The following is a 20,287-nucleotide window of genomic DNA, read 5'->3' on the forward strand; positions in this document are numbered from 1 at the left end:
GTCTGGAGCTTTGAAGGGTGCTTTCCCTGTTTTACTTTGCTTTCCAGAAGTCCCCAATGCCAAGATTCACTCTATCTGCTGCAGGCAGTCTATTGCTACTTGTCCGTCTGTGGGGAAACATTAGGGAGGCTACCTTAAATTAACATTTTGTTAAAGTCGACGCCTATGATTGTTTGACACCCTTTTTGTACAGCAGGACTGAGACAGTTCAGGCCTGGAGGCTGGATGTGGTCCTCACAACTCTGCCTTAATCACAGCCACTCCCCAAGCCACACTCTGTCACTGGCCCTCTTTCAACGCATTTGGAGTGATGCCTCTTGCTTGCCTGGAAGGAAGATAGAAACTTGTGGGTGTGCAGAAATCTCTGGGTTGTATGTGGCTGGCATGTAGCGTACTGAAGTTGCACTCATCACCCTGGCCACGTTTGCCTCTGGCTCTGCCCACCAGGGGCATGTGGTACCTAAGGGGATGTGACCCTTTGGCTGGAAACTGCCCCCCCATCCCTGTTAAATAGCATTGTAAAACACCAGACATCCTTGCTTGTTGCATTATGACTTTCCATTACAGCCTTTCTCAACCTGTCGGTCCCCAGATGTTGTTGAACTACAACTCCCATCACCCCTAGCTAGCAAGGCCAGAGCACAGGGATGATGGGAGTTGTAGTCCAACAACATCTGGGGACCCACAGGTTGAGAACCGCTGATCTATGACCAGTGGCAGAAGAAGGGGGGTGCGTTGGGTGCAGTCCAGCCTGGGTGTCATCACTGAGGGGGTGACAAAAATATGAGTTTTTTGTTTATGGGCTCACAGAAATTTTTTAGTTCAGTCAAGAAATGTAATGAAACACGGCTGGTATTGGGTGCCACACCGCGGCACTTACCGCGGGGCCAGCAGCGTGCCTGAGCCACACATCTCTACTGGGAGTGACGTGGTGGCTTGCAGACTCCATGCTGAAACGGCAGCGTGGGGCTTGTGTCTGCCCACCGCCTGTCCCTCAGCCGCCCTGCAGCTGAGGGGGAGGCAGAGGAGAGGCTCCACACAGTGCACCCCACCCCCATGGCCGGCTCACCCCACCCCTGGCTGCAGGACACACATGCCGCACCAGGCACCCAAGTGGCTAGCTACGCCGCTGTCCATTACCCAAACATGGTGGAGGAATTGACAGGGTTTGGGGGGGCAGACCTGTGATGTAAACATGTATGGAGATTGGCTATATCTCAGAAAGTAACTCATAATGTAATGGGACTGCAAGGAAAGAGGTGTATGTGTATTTGGTGGCAGTTTATTTTATAAACTACTGAAAAGCATTTATGTGTTATCAGCCACATCGCTGCAAATGTGGATGTCATGACTATGCATACTTGTGAATACTTTAGTTGGAGAAGGTGATCTCACTGGGGATGGGTGTTTTCATACAATGGTTCTGAACAATGTAGGATAATTTTTTATAAAAACTACAGGGTATCATAAGGACATGAATACTTTTTCAGTCACTGGCAAGCTTGGGAGGAGGGCAGGCTTTGTTTGTGCTATTGCTTATGTTTACGCCTAATTTGTCTAGCTATATATTTGTGGAAGCCAATAAAAATTACTTTAAAACGAAACATCATAGAAATTCTTCCAGAGGAAGGACCAAAACTCCACGGCAGAGCATCTACTTTGCCTGCAGAAGCTCTCCGGTTCAATCCTTCGCATCTCCAGGTAGGGTCAGGAATGTTCCTTGCCTGAGACATTGGGGAGAAACTGCCAGTAGACCATACTGAGCTAGATGGACCAATGACCTGACTCAGTGTGAAGCAGCTTCCGATGTTGCACTGCATTATGGCTTTGTAGTCTTTCATGCCTTCTGGTCCAGGACAAAAGGAAGGCACACCACTTGCGGGTCAGCAGCATCTCCTGTCCTCAGCGCTGGTTCGTTCTTGGAGATGCTAGACAGGTGAAGGAGATGTCAGAAGAATCAGCATCTCCAGGTAGGGCTGGAAATGATCCCTGCCTGACACGCCTGAGAAGCACTGCCAGTCAGTTAAAACAAATACTGAACTAAATAGGCCAGTGGTCTGGCTCAGTATATATTAAGACAGTTCCTTATATTTCTGTGCGCCTACTATGTTTTGAGTAGTGTCAATGATGACATGCCAAAGTCTGGAAGTAGTGCACCCTGACTACTGGGCATGGTGCTGTCATTCACACAACCACTCACTCTTGGTATGGCACTTTTAAAACACACACTGAGTTAAAAACATGGTTGCTGTGTCCACAGACTTTCTAGGATAGACCAGGATATTATATCTACTCTCTGTTGTGCAGGGTGCAGCTGGTAATCTGCAATTAACTCCCTGAACCTAAATTCCACTAGTGCCTTAGAGATCTGCACTGATCATTTAATTGGAAATTAGTTACCATAGAGAGGTGCCAGTTAAACAATGTTTTTTTTCTGAAAAGCTGAGATCCAATTATCCTAACCTTCATCTTCTTAGATCTAAGCTTAACTTCATTTCACCTATAGCCAAATCCTCACCCCAGGCGAAGGAAAAGATGCTACAGAGACTGGAAAGCAAAACAAAGAGATTAAGCCAAATGTAATTAAATATAGTTGTCTTAGTCACAGATCTGGGTTGCTGTTCCAGAGTGCAAGAGGACAATTCTAGTGCATGAAATAAACAGGCCAAAATATTGTGTTGTGTGTGTGTGTGTTGCAATTGCATGCAAGCAATGGAGGTAAATGGCAAAACCTGGAATTGAGCGCAGCATTTTGGAAATCTCAGTTCTATTTTTATTTTTTAAGTTTCTAGTCTTTATAAGTGTGCAAGCAACATCTGCTGAAATATTAAGTGGGAAGGGATAGGTGACTAAGGACCACTTGGTACACTATGATAGTTGTGGAAAATGCCAGGGTTGCACTAGCCTAGTCCTATAGAAAATATGCACCTTGCAAGCATCATGCACTTCTTACAGCTGTGTGTTTCCATCTTTAAAATACAGGTGTGCGCACACGTCTGGGAACTCCACCAGGCTTGCCCCAATATATAAAGAGAAGGTGGTATCCCACAAACTCATTCCATCCGTGCAAGGATTTATGCTTGCACCATGGAACTTCCCCTCCTCCTCCTTCCCCACTGAGTCCCCTAAATCTGTTCTGGGAGTTCCCCAACCCTCCAGAGCAGATCAGGGAAGAGGATGGGAGAAGTTCCATTGTACAAGGGTAAAGCATTGTGCTGGCATAATGTGCACTGCCTTGGATACAAGCCTGACTGTTGTTGCACTATACCCATTGGTTTGCAAACGTCATTCAGGTGCTCTGCAGGCACTCCACTCACCTCCCAGCAGTTCAGTATGCTGCTGCCATCGTAGTGGCTGGGCTGCCGTGTGCACAAGACAGGTGCCCCCCTGGGGAATGCTGCTTCTGCCACCGGTAGCCAAATATGTAGCCAGCCTGAGTTTCCCACTGTCCTCACCAACGCATCATCTGGAGAGGCAAACCTCAAAAAGGTTGGTAGTGGGCGGAGCTGTTAATGCCAAGCTCTCCCTTCGTGGGAAACCTCCTTGCATTCCTGGCCTGAAATCACTGAAGTCTCCCCTTTCCCCACAGCTGGGAGAGTGCCCAGTTTAGAAGAGGAGAAGGTGGAGTTGCCATCACAGGCTTTTCCCATGCAGTGGTGAGGCCAAGCAGCTCATAGGCCAGCTGCTGCTGCTGCTGCTGCAATGCCTTGAAGGGCAAGGGACATGGCTTGTACCCTCCTGGGCTACATTGCTATGGCGATCTCCCAGCAGATGACCAGGATGGAAGAGGAGTACCAGCAGCATCCTGGCAAATTGCAGGATGTGGGTGAGGAGCTGCAGTAGGGCGTAGACCAGCTTGCCCTGCCACAGTTGCTCAGTTGGGTGGAAGATGCTGGGTGTGGCCAGCCAACCAGGGAAGGAGAGCAGGAGGAACCAGCATTCCAGCTGCCCTTCAGTAAGTCCCATCAAATGGCTCTGGCTCCTCACCCTCTTCATATACTCACTTTGGGATCCTTGAGGACATCCCACAGGCTTCCTTCCTCTCCTGTGAAAATGGGTGTTTGTGCAGAACAGAGGGGAAGGATGCATGGATATGGGAGCAAAGGTGAAAACGGGCGTGGAGCTTCAGAACGGAAGGGAGAAGTGGCTCCAGAAAGTGAATCTTAGTGCTTACATTGGGTGGGAGGGGGAAGTTCTGGGGCACTGATTCCCAAAGTGGGGTGTGCCCCCCACTGTGGGGGCACTGGAATTACCTAGGGGGACATTAAGAGGCAACCAGGTAGCAAGAGGCACTGGAAGTGTAAACGACTAACCAACTTTGAGCAGCTGGCGTCACTGAATCAAGTGCATCAATTTGGTTGACTTAATTAGATTAGATAGTTTTAATTGGAATTTGAATAAATGTGCAATCGATTGGGGGTTTTTTTGCATTATTATTATTATTTCTTAATGGGTTGTGCAAACTGCTATTCTGAGTAATGTTTTTTTAAGGAACCAAGGGGGAAGTGGTCGAAGAAAGTTTGGGAGCCACCACTCTAGGGGGTGAATATGGGGGAAATAGCAGGGACACGGGTTGGGCTGTGGGTTAAACCACAGAGCTTAGGACTTGCCGATCAGTAGGTTGGCGGTTCGAATCCCCGCGACGGGGTGAGCTCCCGTTGCTCTGTCCCAGCTCCTGCCAACCAAGCAGTTCGAAAGCACGTCAAAGTGCAAGTAGATAAATAGGTACCGCTCCGGCGGGAAGGTAAACGGCGTTTCCGTGCACTGCTCTGGTTCGCCAGAAGCAGCTTAGTCATGCTGGCCACATGACCGGGAAGCTGTACGCTGGCTCCCTCAGCCAATAAAGTGAGATGAGCGCTGCAACCCCAGAGTCGGCCACGACTGGACCTAATGGTCAGGGGTCCCTTTACCTTTAGCAGGGTGTTGGCAAGTGGGGTGAGCAAGGGCTCTGTTGTTGTGTGTATGTGTTCCCATCATTTCAGTTCAAAATTGGGCTATTGCAGAGTAAAGGAAGATAGCAGACAAAGCAGACCCTTCCATAATGTGTAAATGCGAAGGGTTGTAGTTCAGTGGTATATCATCTGATTTGCGTTCCCCAGTTCAATCCACAACAACTCCAGGTAGGACCAGGAGAGAGCCATACCTGAAATTCGGGAGAGCAGCTGCCAGTCAGCATAGGAGGGTCTTGTTGGTTCACCCTGTGGGAACGCCCTCCCGTCGGATATCAAACAGATAAATAACTATATGACTTTACAAAGACATCTGAAGGCAGCTCTGTACAGGGAAGCTTTTAATGGCTGATATTTTATTGTGTTTTTAATATTTTGTTGGGAGCCACCCAGAGGGGCTGGGGCAGCCCAGTCAGATGGGTGGCATATAAATAATAAAATTGTTATTGTTATTGGGCATGACCAAGCTAGATGAACAGGAGTCTTGACTCCAAGTGAGTTCTTTTCTAGGTGGCTCACACTGAAACCTTCTGTACCCCAACAAGAGCAATTCAGTAAGCATGTTCCTATATTTATTAGGCGTGAGCAGATCAGTTGCTTTGATCTTGGCTTCGCAGAATACCTCCAAGCAAAGCATGTTTGTCAATGGGGTTGATTCCTTGGTTCAGTTGCCTCTCGTGCTGTGTGTGTTGTGTGTGGTTGCAATAGACAGATGCTCAGTGTCTGTGGGCTTCCTCCCGTCTGTTAACACATCTATTTGTGTCTTGGATTGAGAGCAAGGAAGTCTGATCTCGCTGGCTCTCACTGACTGGCTGATTTGTTAATTAAAACCAGCATTCATAATCCCACAGCCTTCAGCCCAGACTCCAAGAAATTAGAATTTAATGAGCCTTTGATAAATTGCATTTTTGCCCTTTTCCTGCCAGGCATTTCTGTGTCAAATCTCATGTTTTTAGTTTATCCATTCACCAACAGAGATCTTAGGGCAGCTTACACATCCAAACAATCAGAACCACAAATTCCACATTAAATAGTAAAATATAAAACAAAATTTTAAAAAACCCAGTAGAGAGTTCATTTCATTGAAACAGTCCAATTGTTTAAAAAAAAATCACCAGAAATTCTAAATGACGAAAAGCCAAGTTGTGTCAGTTGTACCCAAAGGCTAAGGACGTACCATATGCTTAAAGCATATTTTTATTGCTGCGGGGGGGGGGGGGGATGTGCTTGTTACCCAGAGTGATTCAACAATCAATCCCTCTTCAGAAGGAACTCTGGGAATTGTAGTTCTGTGAGGAGAAGAGGGGTCTGCTAACAGTTCTCAGTATCCTTAACACAGTTCCCATAATACTTTGAGGGAAGCCATGGCTGTTTAAAGTGGGATCGTGGTGCTTTAAATGTATGGTATGAATGAGGTCTCAGCTTCTCATTTTTCTCATCTTCTGTTCTCCACATTTCCACATCAGTTTGTGAATCTTTTTTTAAAAATTCCTCATCAAAATTCAACATTTCAGTGTAAATTTCTCCTAATACACATTGTGGTATGCAATTTTGCCTAATATACTGCATTTGTGCAAAGAAGCTTTCTCTGATATACTGCATTTCTGCATGTTATTTTCATGGCTATGTGCATTTTTATGTACACACGCATTTTGGTATGCAGTATTTGAGCACAGTTGTGCTGCAAAATTTAGAGAAATTTGAATTTGAAAAGATGCACATTGTTTTTGAAAGTTTTGAAAGCCATTTTAAAATGTGAACCAAACCAAATTTCTCCTCCATCCGTAATTCCAGTCATGACAGAGGATTCTGGGTAAGGATTTTGGGTTTGGGTTATGATGAGACAAGCAAAGCTCTATCTCTCAGTAGCACCCTGGAGAGCTCCACATGGAGCTGAGACTGGAAATTTCACATGCATGTTTCATCCCGATTTTTTGCGTGATTCTGAACTAGAGTTCTGTTTCGGATTTAGCACTAGCCCTTATATATTACCGCCAGAGGGCACTGTGGGTGTGCAACAACAGACACTTGAAAAATTATTTGCGGGAAGGGATCCTCTTCCTATTATTTGTGCTCAATCAGTCGCCCTTGGCTACGTGTGTGTATAAGGATGAGATGTGACTATCTGTCATGCATTCTAAATAGGATTGCATGAGAAAGAGGTGAGAGCCAGCCAAGAAAACTGAAACTGGAAGAATTTGCCTTACTCTTACATTATGCATGAATTTACATTTTTCAAAATCCTATTTGGCTATGGGTTTCCTGACCTTTTGTGAGCTGGGGACACATTTGGAACTGTGCTGTAGGCCCCACAATATACCCATTTCACAGAAGGAACAATGGCAATGCTGAGAATGCCTTTCCCTTAAACAAACACACAAAAACACCTACACATACCCCAAAACCAATAAAATGCAGGCTAAAGCAGAAACAGGTAACTCTTCCCAAGCAACCCCCTAAAACAAAAACAAAAAACACACCTCAGTTGTTGTTGTTGTTTTTAACTAAAAATTGGGAGGGACAGGAAGCCTTAAAGGCAGTGGCGTAGCGTGGGGGGTGCAGGGGGGGGGGGCCGGCTGCACCGGGCGCAACATCTGGGGGGGCGCACTCGCACTCGCAGCTCTCTGCCCCTACCGGGTTAGGGGGCGCAAATTACTTGCCTTGCCCCGGGTGCTGACAACCCACGCTACGCCACTGCTTAAAGGGCACCAAGGAAGATGCCTGCCCACTTACCATGTTGGAGACCCCATATCTAATTGGGTTCTAACACGGGTACAATTAATCTGAATTCAAGTGACTGATGCATTACTGAGCCCCCTGAGGAAGGATATTTAATATTGTGTGAACATGCGCAAAGATTAAGAAATACTGAAGCTCTCTATTGACAGATATTAAAAGAGTTAATGGGCATGACTTACCAAAAGTCCATGAGGACACGAGAAGAGCCTGCTGAATCAGGCCAGTGTCCCATTCCTGCTTGCTCTTTCATTGCATCTATATCACATTCTTTTCTCTCAGGAACTCAAAGTGGCCTATAAGGCTCTCCCCCCCCCACCCGCCGCCGCCCATTTCATCCCCACAACAATCCTGTAAGGTTGGTTAGGGGCTGGCTCCAAGGTCGCCCGGTGAGCTTCGTGGATGAGTGGGGATTTCAATGCTCATCTCCTATATCCTAACCACTCTAACCATTACAGAACACTACCTCTTGCTACTTGTTCTTGGTTTGCATCCAGTGTAGTCCAACTCAGGGTAAACCACGGAAATCAATGGACATGACTAGCTTACACCTATTCATTTAAATGAGACTACTCTGAGTGAAATTTAGATGGCTGCAGCCCCCTGCTTTTATAAAGCTATTTTACCATTTTTATTATGCTATTTGATACTGTTTTGTGTTATTTTTATATACCGCGGAGGGATAAAAACCATTTATATGGTTTAGCTTTTAAATAAATAGACAGCAATCAAAACTGACCTATTTTCCTTCCTCTCCCTCCCCAATGAACTTTTCACCCCAGCTGTTTTTGGCTTGGAATCCTCTTCAGCAGTCCACTAGAAATACAGCGTACAGGAATTCTGTGTCATTTTAATGTCAGGGATGTTGTGGCACTAGGCATTCTGGGCAGGTATCCAGCACATGCCCCAAGCAAGACATAAGAGACAGAAGACTTTGAGCAAAGCAAGGACATGTAAAAGGGTACAGTTTGATTTGCAGAACTGTGTCTGCCTTGAAATCTTCCTATCCCTTGGGCTTGAAGCAGTGTGCATGCACACAAGAGCTTATACCCAGAACATACTTAGTTGGTCTCTAAGGTGCTACTGGACATTTTTATTTATTTATTCCAGTTCATTAGGATTAGGAAGACTACAATCCTATACACAGTTTTCTGGGAGTATCAGTTGTGTTACTTCCAACCCAATAGGTTCATCTTGCAAAACACATTGTTCTATAACGAAGCTTCCCTGATGAAGGAGTTCCATATCCTCAAGGCCACTACTGAGGTTGCTCACTTCACTCTCGTTCTCTATACCTCGAGTGGAATATATGTATTTCAGTGGTAAGGACTGATATATAAGGACCTAAGAAGAAGAAGCTGGATTAGGCCAGTGGCCCCCTCAGGTCCAGCATCCTGTTCCCAGTGGCGTAGCGTGGGTTGTTAGCACCCGGGGCAAGGCAAGTAATTTGCGCCCCCTAACCCGTGGATTTGCGCCCCCTAACCCTAACCCCCAGATGTTGCGGCCCGTGCGGCCGCCCCCCCCCCTGCACCCCCCACGCTACGCCACTGCCTGTTCCGACAGGACCTGAGCACAACAGTCATTCTTACCACTTGCAACTCCAGGCATATGAAATTCAGAAGCATTACTGCATCTAACAGTGGGGGAAGAACATCATCATGATAGCTAGTATCCATTGTCATAGCCTTACCCTCCAAGAGTATTTGTATTTGTCTCATCCCCTTTAAAGCCATCCATGTCAGTGACCCTTGCTCCTTCTGGGGGGAAAGAGCTCCATAGTCCAGCTATGCTCTGTGTGAAGAAGTCCTCCCTTCCCCCACCCCCTGTCCTGAATCTCCCATCATTCAGTTTTTGTTTTTTTAAAAAAATATTTTTATTGATCAATTTTCACATAACAAATTATCCAACCATGTAATCACATACATTATTTTTCCCTCCCCCCTCCACCCACCAAGGACTTCCCTCAGCTCCTCTCCCTGATTTCTCTTCGCATATTTTCTCTGCATATTATAAAATTGTTATCAACCATTAAATTTATTCAAAACCTGCCAAGGAGTCCAGTTCATTTTGTTGCCTTTTTAAATAGTTTGTAAAAAGTTCCCATTCCTCCTTGAAGTCGCAGTTGTCCTTCTCTGGCAATTTGTAAGTCAATTTGGCCAGTTCTGCTTAGTTCATCAATTTCTCTTGCCACTGTTCTTTTGTCGGGGTTTCCTCATTCTTCCATCCTTGTGCTATCAAGACTCTTGCCGCTGTTGTAGCATACATGAATAAATTATTTGTTTTCCTTGGCAGGTCTTGTCCTACAATCCCTAACAAAAATGCTTCTGGTTGTGTGTTTTTTTACAAATGTCATTTTAAACATTTTTTTCAATTCATTGTATATCATTTCCCCAAAAAATTTAACGTTCAGCTTAATTGGATGCCTCTGAATTCTAATGTTATCTATCCACTTTCTACCTGAAGTCCTTGAGAGCTGCTGCCAGTCAGTGTTGACAATACTGAGGTAGATGGGCCAGTAGCCCAACTTGGTATGAGGCAACTTTCTTTGTTGACATATCAATGTTTCGTTAGCCCTTCCAGGCCCCTCACCAGGCCAACAATTCCCAGCATTCCCATGGCTTTTAAACTAGTGTGCAGGGTGCGTGTGCCTTCAGAGGATGGGGTCACAGTTGCTTCTTAGTAAGGAAATGTTATGTTATATTTTCCTGATAGGCATTAAAGTGATTGGAGGCATTAAAGAATTTACTGGAGAGGAATATGGGGTTTACGTTAAGAGAATCCTACCAGGAGGTGTTGCTCATGCTGATGGTAAGTGCCATCTTTGCTTCTGTTTCTAACCAAAAGGCCTTGTGATGCTGACCCTGTGAAGAGATTCCCATTTGTTGAAAACGCTGGCAGCATTAAGATAAATTCAACAGTGTAAATAGGTTTTGATGGATGTAACCATGGAATGCTGAATGGTTTACTTTATGTAAAATATGTTATGCGAAATGAACCACGGAAAGAGAAGAAGGGGTGTAATTGATATTTTAAGGTTATTTAAATGAATACTCTAAATTGCAAAACAGAAAAGTTAATAAATGAGAGAGAGGGAGAGATTCCCATCTGACAGAGAGCCACTGCCAGTCAGTGCAGACAGTATGGAGCTAGATGAACCAAATGATCCAGCTCAGGAGAAGGCAGCTGCTGGTGTTCCTATTGTCCCCATGCAATTATGGATAGGGAGTATGTTCTTTTTCCATATGTGTGACACTTCTCTTGCCTGTTTGCTTGATTTAGGCCGCCTGCAACCAGGGGACCAGATCTTAGAAGTTAACGGAGACAGTTTGCTTGGCGTTACAAGCGAAAGGTATAGCATTCTGGATGAGGGCCCTGAATTTGTTTCAGGATGATGGACTTGATGGGCCTCTGGCCTGATCCACCAGGCTCTTCTTATGTTCTTAACATCTGGAGACCCAAGTCTGAAGATGCTTCACAGGCTGAAAAGGCCTCTTGGTGAGCGCCAGTCACCTGCCGCATATCACTCTCTTTCCTCTTCCTTGCAGAGCGGTGGATATCCTCAGGACGGCTTCTGCCACCAGCCACATGCGCCTTCTTATTGCCCAAGATGATGATGCCCGGTAAGGACTGACTTTTTCTCACACCTGGGGCAGGTAGGAATGCATGATGAACAGCAGAGACAGACTAGAGCAGGCACGTCCAACAGGTAGATCGTGACCTACCAGTAGATCACTGGGCGTTTGTGGTAGATCACTGGCTCCCCGCAAATAAGCTAAACAAGCTTGGCTCCCCTGAAAAAAGCTCAACCATTTTGCACTGCACCCCCCACAAAAAATGTGGCTTTCCCCCTCCCTAAAAACAACTCAACAACTTTCCTCAACAACTTTGACCTGAACCCCCCAAAAGGGGGTAGATCACTGCCAGTCTTTAACTCCATGAGTAGATCGCAGTCTCTTGGGAGTTGGCCACCCCTGGACTAGAGCATGGGTAGGCAAACTAAGGCCTGGGGACCAGATCCAGCCCAATCACATTTTAAATCCAGCCCGCAGACGGTCCGGGAATCAGTGTGTTTTTACATGAGTAGAATGTGTCCTTTTATTTAAAATGCATCTCTGAGTTATTTGTGGGGCCTGCCTGTGTTTTGACATGAGTAGGACTTGTGCTTTAATTTAAAATGCATCTCTGAGTTATTTGTGGGGCATAGGATACACAGTCATACCTCAGGTTACAGACGCTTCAGGTTGTGCGTTTTTGGGTTGCGCACCGCGCTGAATCCAGAAGCACCGGAACGGGTTACTTCCGGGTTTCAGCGCTTGTGTATGTGCAGAAACACTATATCGCACTTTGCGCATGCCAAATCTCAACCTGCGCGTGTGCAGACATGGCGCTGCGGGTTGCGAATGCTGCGGGTTGCAAACGTGTCCGAGCGTCCACTGTATATAATCTGGCCCCCGACAAGGTCAGAGGGACAGTGGACTGGCCCCCTGCTGAAAATGTTTACTGACCCCTGGACTAGAGTCTGGTGATGCAGTTCCTCTGAAACTCCACCAGAGTGCTGGAGCCTCTCGCTGATGGACTACAGAGTCAGCTAGCCACAGAAGGGGGAGAAACAGCACTTTGGGTGAGGGGAGAATAAAAGGAGCCGTTTCTAGGTGGGAGAGAGTTAGACAGGGCTGGATTTAAAATGAGAGATAGGGTTTGATTTTGAGAAGGGGCAATGGTTCAGGTTAAGAAATAGGGTTTGATTGGAGTTGGGAGTTTGGAGTGAGATGAGGAAAACTGATTCTGAGTGATGTTAAACATACACACTGAGGAGACTATCCATAGCGAGACGACAGAGCCTCGCAGCCTGGATAGGGTGACCAGGTCAAGGGTCTGGGAAAGGTATACAGATAGGAGTGTCCTGCGAAGGCTGAGTTTGAGCCAGGAGAGGTAGATCTTGTGGGAATTCAGGCTACCTGGGTCTCTGTATAGCCAGGAGGGGAGAGTTCTTCCAGGTACTGAAGACTGCCAACCGGTAACAAGGGGTGAGGTGATCCCTTGGGTCTGTTATACCATTTAGAAGACCTCAGGTGTGGAATTGTTAAAAGAGTGGGTGCCTGAGTTGAAGTGCCCCTCACTCACGAACCAAAATATTAAGCTGTGAAGGAAACTGTAGGGTGTTGAAAGTATTTAACTGTAATATTTAAGTGACAGAAACTGAGTTGAACATTTTACCATCTATTCTAGAAACCTGAACATCTGCCACCTGAAGTGTAACAACTGGTTTTTAGTAACTGGAGTTTAAGAAGAGCTGTGCCTATAGTGTTGTGTTTAAGCCTGAGGCGTCTTAGAGTTAGTTAAAGTAAACAAGTTAACTTCTACCTGAAAGAACGCAGTTCCTGACCCACTTCGTTTCATAAATCTCTTTTGTTTAATTAAACTTTCCTTGTTTGTTCAATCAACTCCTGCCTGAGACTCGCACAAGTCCCCCCACTAGATAATCTGTGGTATATGGTAGAAATCTGTATAACTGGTGTATCGTGAGATGGGCGCAGTATATTTAATTGAGATGGGCGCAGATCCGCTGCATTATTAATGGATGGTATTAAGTGGTGGGTCCACTACAGAATGCTAGTGCAATTATGTGTATATTTACTCTGAAGTAAGCCTATTCGTGGGGCTTACTCCCATGTAAGGGTGCTCTGGATTCCAGCTTCACTGTGCAGGGTTGGCATTTTGCTGCCAGGACAAAGGACAATGTTCCTCCTCCGCACATTCCATATACAGAAGCCAACTGGGCTGGCATTGACTCTTCCTTCAAAACTGGCAATGGACTAGCATCCTCTACTGCACCTGAGGCAATGCTGGCTGGTGCCCATTGGGACTGGGATGATGGAAGGCAAGGAACCCAACAGTAAGTGGAGCCAGAGTCAATGACAGGCAGAGCTAATTTCCTCCCACCTCCTGCTTCCTCGTCTCTTCTGCTGAGTTCCACACTGAGGTTAGCAGAAAGAAGGCAGTGCCACCTCATGGACAGGTTGCAATAAGAAGGCAGGCAGATGGGGGCTGGCTAAGGTTGGCAGGGCAGTGTTCCAATTGCCTGAATGGATCAACCTTCACTGACCTGAGGGTAGCAGGCTAGCTGAGTGCAGGGCAGGCCATATTCTTGTGCCCTGCCCAGCATATTCCACCTGAGGCAGCTACCACACTCTGCCTAATGGTGAAGCCAGGCTTATAAAGTTTGTGCATTTCAGCTCAGAGTTTACTGCTTTTACATAAGCAGACAGTCCAAGTGTCCCTCTTTTCCAGGGACAGTCCCAGATTTACAGAAGCTGTCCCGGTTTCTGATTTGATCCTGGAATGTCCTGTTTTTCCTTAGGACGTCCCTATTTTCATCTGAGAAATGTTGGAGGGCATGGAGTTATCTGACCCCCCAAGCCATCTGAAGGCAGCCTTGTATAGGGAAAGTTTTTGGGGGGTTTTTAAGGAGCGTCTCCACCCCCATCGTTCTGCCCGAACACTGAGGTCCAGTGCCAAGGGCCTTCTGGCGGTTCCCTCGCTGCGAGAAGCCAAGTTACAGGGAACCAGGCAGAGGGCCTTCTCAGTTGTGGCACCCACCCTGTGGAACGCCCTCCCACCAGACGTCAAAGAGAAAAACAACTACCAGACTTTTAGAAGCCCTGTTTAGGGAAGCTTTTAATGTTTAATAGGTTGTTGTATTTTAATATTCTGTTGGAAGCCTCCCAGAGTGGCTGGGGAAACCCAGCCAGATGGGCAGGGTATAAATAATAAATTATTATTATTATTATTATTATTATTATTATTATTATTATTATTATTATTATTATGTTTTATATATGTTGGAAGCCGCCCAGAGTGGCTGGGGCAACCCAGTCAGATGGGTGGGGTATAAATTGTAAAATTATTATTATGGAATAAGATGCCCCTATTTTCACTGGAGAAATGTTAGAGGGCTTGTAAATGTTCTCAGAGGAGGAGCTGGCTCTCATCTTATCTATTGGCTGTACAGGACCTCCCCCAATCATGGCATATAGAGAGCCTCCTAACTTCAGAAGCGGTGTCCCCCTGAATTGGGGACCCTGCCCGAGGATAAATAAGAGGAGAAGGCTCTTACCTTGTCGGCTTCTGAGAAGCACTTGGCTGCTGTAAGGAAACAGGATGGTCTTCTAGATAGACTCAGGGCGATTTACATATACGATAATTAAAAGTTAAAAACAGCGAATATATTTAAAACCCAAGCAAATGGACACTTGTGGTAAAGACCCATTTATCCAGCTGGGAAAGCCAGTCGAAGCAAAAATGTCTTTAGCGGTTTCTAGAGAGTGCAGATCATGGGCTCCTGTCATACGTCAACATGAAGGGTATTCCGCGGAACAGGGGCTGCTCCACTGAAAGCCCCACTCTAAGTTACTGTGTGAGGGGCTTCTGAGATCTTTGGAACTTTCAGGAGAAACTCTCTTGCAGACCACAGCAGTCCACTGGGTGTATAAGGGATAAGGTGGTCTCTCAAATGACCTGGTCCTGAACTGTCTTCCTCTTCTTCTTTGGCAGTCACTTGTAACCGAGTAAGATTGTCTTCCATAAACACAGTTTTAACAGTGAGTGTGGAGGCCAATTCTGAATCCACACAGCCTTCCACAGTGGGGACATAGGTTTCTGGGCAGGAATTGATCATGGTAAGGGTTTGCCAAGTGTGCCTTCCTCTTAGCACATTTCTCCCTTTCGTCCTGGGTTCAAGCATCTTCAAAGCCCATGACCCCTTTGGTAATGGCTGTTCTTCAATTGGAGCACTCACAGGCCAGTGTTTCCCAGTTGTTGGTGTTTATGCTACATTTTTTTAGATTTGCCTTGAGAGAGCCTTTAAACCTCTTTTGTTGACCACCAGCATTATGCTTTCCATTTTTAAGTTCAGAATAGAGTAGTTGCTTTGGAAGACAATAACTGTATACTAGCTAACACATAATACCCTGGTAGTTCTAACTGCAGTCTTCCTATCTTTGATTTTATTTCAAAGCAGTTGGCCTTGGAGGGCACGTGCCATTTGAGATTAGATTTTCCTACCCAAACAATCCTTTCACTAATAATGGAGATTCCTGTCTTCATCACTAGCAAGATCCTGGGAAGGAGAATCGAGACCACAGTGTGTGTATTATCTAAGCCTTTATGGGGCGGAATAAATTGGCAAAAGAGACTGGTCCTCCTTTCCACCAACTGGGAAACAGCTGGCCAAGTGACCTGGATGGATCTGATTGGCTGTTGATTATTAATTGTTTGCTTGCTTTTTATGAAGCATCTCAAACCAATATGGCACAATGGTTTGAGCATTTTAGCAGTCTCCTTTTCTTCAGAATCTCATTTTCGGATTGAAGGGGACTCCAAAAGCCCATTCAGTCTAACTCCCAAACTCATTACAGCAGGCTTGTGAGTCCTCTGATGAAATCTTCTGTACTCTTGCGATAACTGAGATTTCCTTTTTCCACTCTGCCCAGTCGTATCTTAAACTGCAGCATATGTCTGCTAATATAAAGAGGCTTTCCTGCTCCTCAATGGCTAGGAAATTAAATCATATACAACATATCGAGCCCAAGGAAAGGTGGTCAAACTTTGAGCAACATTTACAGCCATCCTTTGCTATCAGTTATGCACTAAATCTGCAAAAGATCATCCAGAGGGTGAGATGGCCTGTAAGCTTTTGGGAGGGGCAAAGATTTGTAGAGATTTCACTTACATAATCATCTCACAAAATGTTTAATACACCAATACATATCTCCAAGATTAAGAAGAAAGGGAGAGGAAGCGAGAGCGAGAGGGTGGTTTTATGCCAGCCTTTTTAGCATTATTATTTTATTTTATTTATCCCTTATTATCTTTCAGCCATGCCCTTGAGCTTGAAGGAGTAATCATCCTTGTCTCCACCTTAGGGTCAGAGGTGCGTTTCTGACGCAGATCACGTGAGGTGCCCAGATTGCCCCCTCCCTGTCCCACCCGCTCTGTTCTTTTGAGGTCAGCTGTTTGAGCATCAATGAATGACTCAGCCCGTCAGCGGTCAGCCTGGCCAATATTTGCCCAGCCCTTACATCCTATAGGTCTCCACGGCATGATCAAACATCCATATTATAAATGTGATTTCTCATTGCATAAAGATTTATTTGTCCCTGGTCTTGATAGTGTTTAGGGATGGGGAAGAAATCTGATTCAGGTCCATTTTTGAAGGTTGAACCAACTTAATTTCCACTTTCCTAAACAATGCACAAAACAAAAAAGAGCTTTTCGTTGAAATCCATGCTGCTCCGAATTTGGCATCACAGTTTTGCCGTCGAGTAATGTATAGGTAAATGCATATACCAGGGTAGAGTGCCCCCCACCCGCCATCCAAAACCTGGCAAATGCAAACCTTCCTGAAAATAACAGAAAAATACGTTGAGTTGGCAGAAGCTTGCTTTGCAAAAATGTGTGTGTGTGGCAAACTTGTAGAGGAAAATGTGCATAGTACAATCAATTTGCACTGAAATGAGAATGAATTTCATGACACGAGGACTTAAAATTAAATAAATTTGCAAACTGATGTGGAAATGTGGAGAACTGAATTTAGGGTGCAAAATACTGAAGTTATTAATTTAACATTATTGCCTTTACAATATGTCTGCCAGATATAAGATTCTATGTGATGGGGGGGGCGGGTTGGGGGGGGGGAAGTGCCACAGAAAACCTAACTTTAGAAAGAAAGAATAATTATGAAAAGTTCACCTTTGTTTCAGATAGATGTAGTTTTGAAACATCACGACAATCCATGTGTGATACACACTCACACACTATACTTGGGGGTAGACAGTTGTACTAATTAGCATTCTTTTTGTTGTCCAGGAGAGAATTTGCAGAACTGCTGGAAAAATTTGGATCGCATAGCAACACAGGTTCGGCACGCAGCTCACCGGTTCTCCATGGTGGGGGTCAGTATTTATTATCTTGAGTGAACTGAACTAGCAGTGGAATTAGGAAAAAAAGAGGACTAAAAACCAAAACAGTACATACTTAGGGATGTAAGATATTGTCATTTTCCTTTCCGCCCTCCCTTAGTCATTGTTTCTCTTCCACTGCAGGTCAGCTTCTGCCTGAAACTATTTTAACCATCTCACTAACCACTATGAGCTCAGAACCTCTACAAGTTCTGACTCTGTGTCTGAATTGCTGCTGGACTGAGCGGTAATCCCCCCCCCCTTTTCAAATGAAGTTTTATTAAAAACCAATAAAAATGATTTTTTAAAAATGAAGTTTTATTAAATTTTGCACACTGTCCAACTTATCACAGCCCTTGTTGCTGCAGTCAAATGGCTCAACAGCTCTTTATGCTTCAAGCAATTCAGACACAGAGTCAGAAATTGTAGAGGCAACAGCTTAGGAGCTGGCTCAAACTCAGGGCTCCAAAATGATGGCTGGAGATCAGGAGACAGCAGCACCTGGGGCTGTCAGACAGAAGCATCCAGGAGGAACTCCTGGACCACCAGAGCCTATAGGGCTAGAGTCCCCACCCTCAGGGGCACCCGAGGAACCAGATGCCTCCCACTGCATGCCACTGCTCCCGTGGTGCAGGGAGCGCACTTGGAGGGAGGCTGTGGGATAGGGGAGGAAGCAGGAGTGCCCAGCGTCAGGCCCTTCCTCCATTCTCAGTATGACTTGAAGCTTGCTGATGTCCAGGGAAGTCTCTCATTCACCTCCAGTGTCCTTGGCTTTGTTCTTCAGGCAGGTATTTGGAGAGTACGTCCTCGGGGTCTTCATCTCGTTCCCAGAGCCCTTTGTTGCTGAGCCCGGCAAATTCCCACGGACCACTGATTGGGAATGCAGGACACTCGCCACACCCACCTTCGCAGTACGTACTTCATTGCTCTCGAGAGGTGTCAATGGTTGGTTGCAATCCCATTGGATCACCTGTATGTGCTCGTGTGCCCCATCACGTGTGGAGCATCCTAGAGGATGAGAGTGCACATGCACACACACCCTCCTCATGCAAGCTGTGCAGCCGTTTGTGTGGCAGACGCACCTAACGTAAGAATGGATGTGCCACATTCATTCAGGAGAATAACCAGCATGTTAGGAGAAAGGACTTTCACCTCGCCTTTTGCCTGAGGGGTTAACTTTCCACATGCACAGAGTTCTGTCTTTGTTTCACATTGCAGAGCTTTGAAACACATTGACTTGCTCTGCAGTGTGGCAAGGCAAAGCCTAGCCAAGGTATAAGACCAGGTGAAGTTCTGGCAGGAGACAAGGCAAGGTGGGATGAAGTTTCAGTAGAACACAAGCTGGATACCGGGGGGGGGGGGGAGCAGGGTTCAGGCTGGATACCCAGCTCAGGTAGTGCTCTGGGGAACACAGAGCTCTGAAGTTCCTCCAGTAAGGAACAAGCTGCAAGTGAGCCCTATTATAGGAGGAGCACCAGAAGCGGTCTCGTTGTTGGTGCCACACACCCATTTCCAGTAATCTCCTACTGTGATGGAGTGGGTGAGCCTCAGGTCTTCCCGGGTCTTCTACAGTCCTCCAAGTCGGACAATGGCAGTGTCACCTTCTTGGGCCAAGAATGGGCACTGACCCTGCAGGTTCATCTGATAGCTGTGCTTCTAGGGTAGCCCCACGCTGCCTTCCCCCTTCAGGTTCACAGTCCTCACCTCTATTTGTCTCCTGGTCCCCGACAATTGTACTCTTTCCACTAGCCACCTTAAATGGAAAACAGTCCAGGAAAGGCTATCTTGCCTCTTATTTTCCTGAAGTTTGGATGGGCCTATCATAGAGTGATAGCGAGGGTAGTTTGAGACAGGGATATGTGGAAGATCCTACCTTGTGGACAAAGCAGGGATTATCTTTGATGGAGATTTTGGGTTCTTTCTGCACCATGAGACTATGAGATTCCAAAGGCCATTAGGTGAATTTGCAGACTGAATGTGATTTGCCTCCTGCTGATGGCTATGATGGCTAGCCATAGAACCTCCATGTTCAATGGTAGTCTACTGCTGAATACCAGATGCTGTGGAGAAACACTGTGGATGGGCTATTGCCATCATATTGTGCTTGTGTGCCTCTAAGAGGTATAAATCGGAAGGGTAATAGCACCATGACAGAACATCAGTTTTGCTTGTAGAAGGACCTGGGTTCCATGGCGTCTCCATGTAGGGTTGGGAGAGACTGGGCAATATAATGTCTGAGACCTGGGAGAGCCACTGTCAGTCAGTGTAGACACTACTGAGCTTAGATGGACCGGTGGTATGACTCTTTGTAAGGCCTCTCCCTATGTTTCTCATGGCTGGTTGCTGTTGGATACAAATTCCTTGCCTGATTCAGCTGGGTTCTTCTTAACATCTTCCACTAACCTGCTACCCTCTTCTCTTGCAGTTGCACCATCGAATCTGGGATCCAGAGCATCTCTATAGCAAAATCCTCTGGGCTGGGTGTGACCATCGGAGGAGGGGCCAACCGGCCGGATGGACCCATGGTTTACATTCAAGAGGTGCAACCAGAAGGCGACTGTTACAGGGTGAGCCGAACATTTGAACAGCCTAGGCTGGCACTCTCCATCGAGCCCTTGGGACTCTTCTGAGTCCACAGCCCCT

At 46.1% G+C, this 20,287-nt stretch overlaps 1 protein-coding gene across 2 annotated transcripts in view; it reads left to right on the forward strand.

The window, feature by feature from the left end:
• LOC310692652 (syntaxin-binding protein 4-like) overlaps window positions 1-20,287 on the forward strand; it is a 64,487-nt gene that overhangs the window by 20,483 nt on the left and 23,717 nt on the right. For both annotated transcript variants that reach the window (XM_083473663.1, XM_083473664.1), the window contains exons 3-8: window positions 10,398-10,493; window positions 10,965-11,034; window positions 11,231-11,305; window positions 17,553-17,638; window positions 18,429-18,555; window positions 20,070-20,211. In XM_083473663.1, coding sequence (XP_083329789.1) covers window positions 10,398-10,493; window positions 10,965-11,034; window positions 11,231-11,305; window positions 17,553-17,638; window positions 18,429-18,555; window positions 20,070-20,211 — 596 coding nt within the window. The remainder of the gene's footprint in view (window positions 1-10,397; window positions 10,494-10,964; window positions 11,035-11,230; window positions 11,306-17,552; window positions 17,639-18,428; window positions 18,556-20,069; window positions 20,212-20,287) is intronic.

The sequence above is a fragment of the Podarcis liolepis genome (assembly GCF_965112155.1).
Source record: "Podarcis liolepis genome assembly, chromosome: 14".
NCBI classification, from domain to species: Eukaryota; Metazoa; Chordata; class Lepidosauria; order Squamata; family Lacertidae; genus Podarcis; species Podarcis liolepis.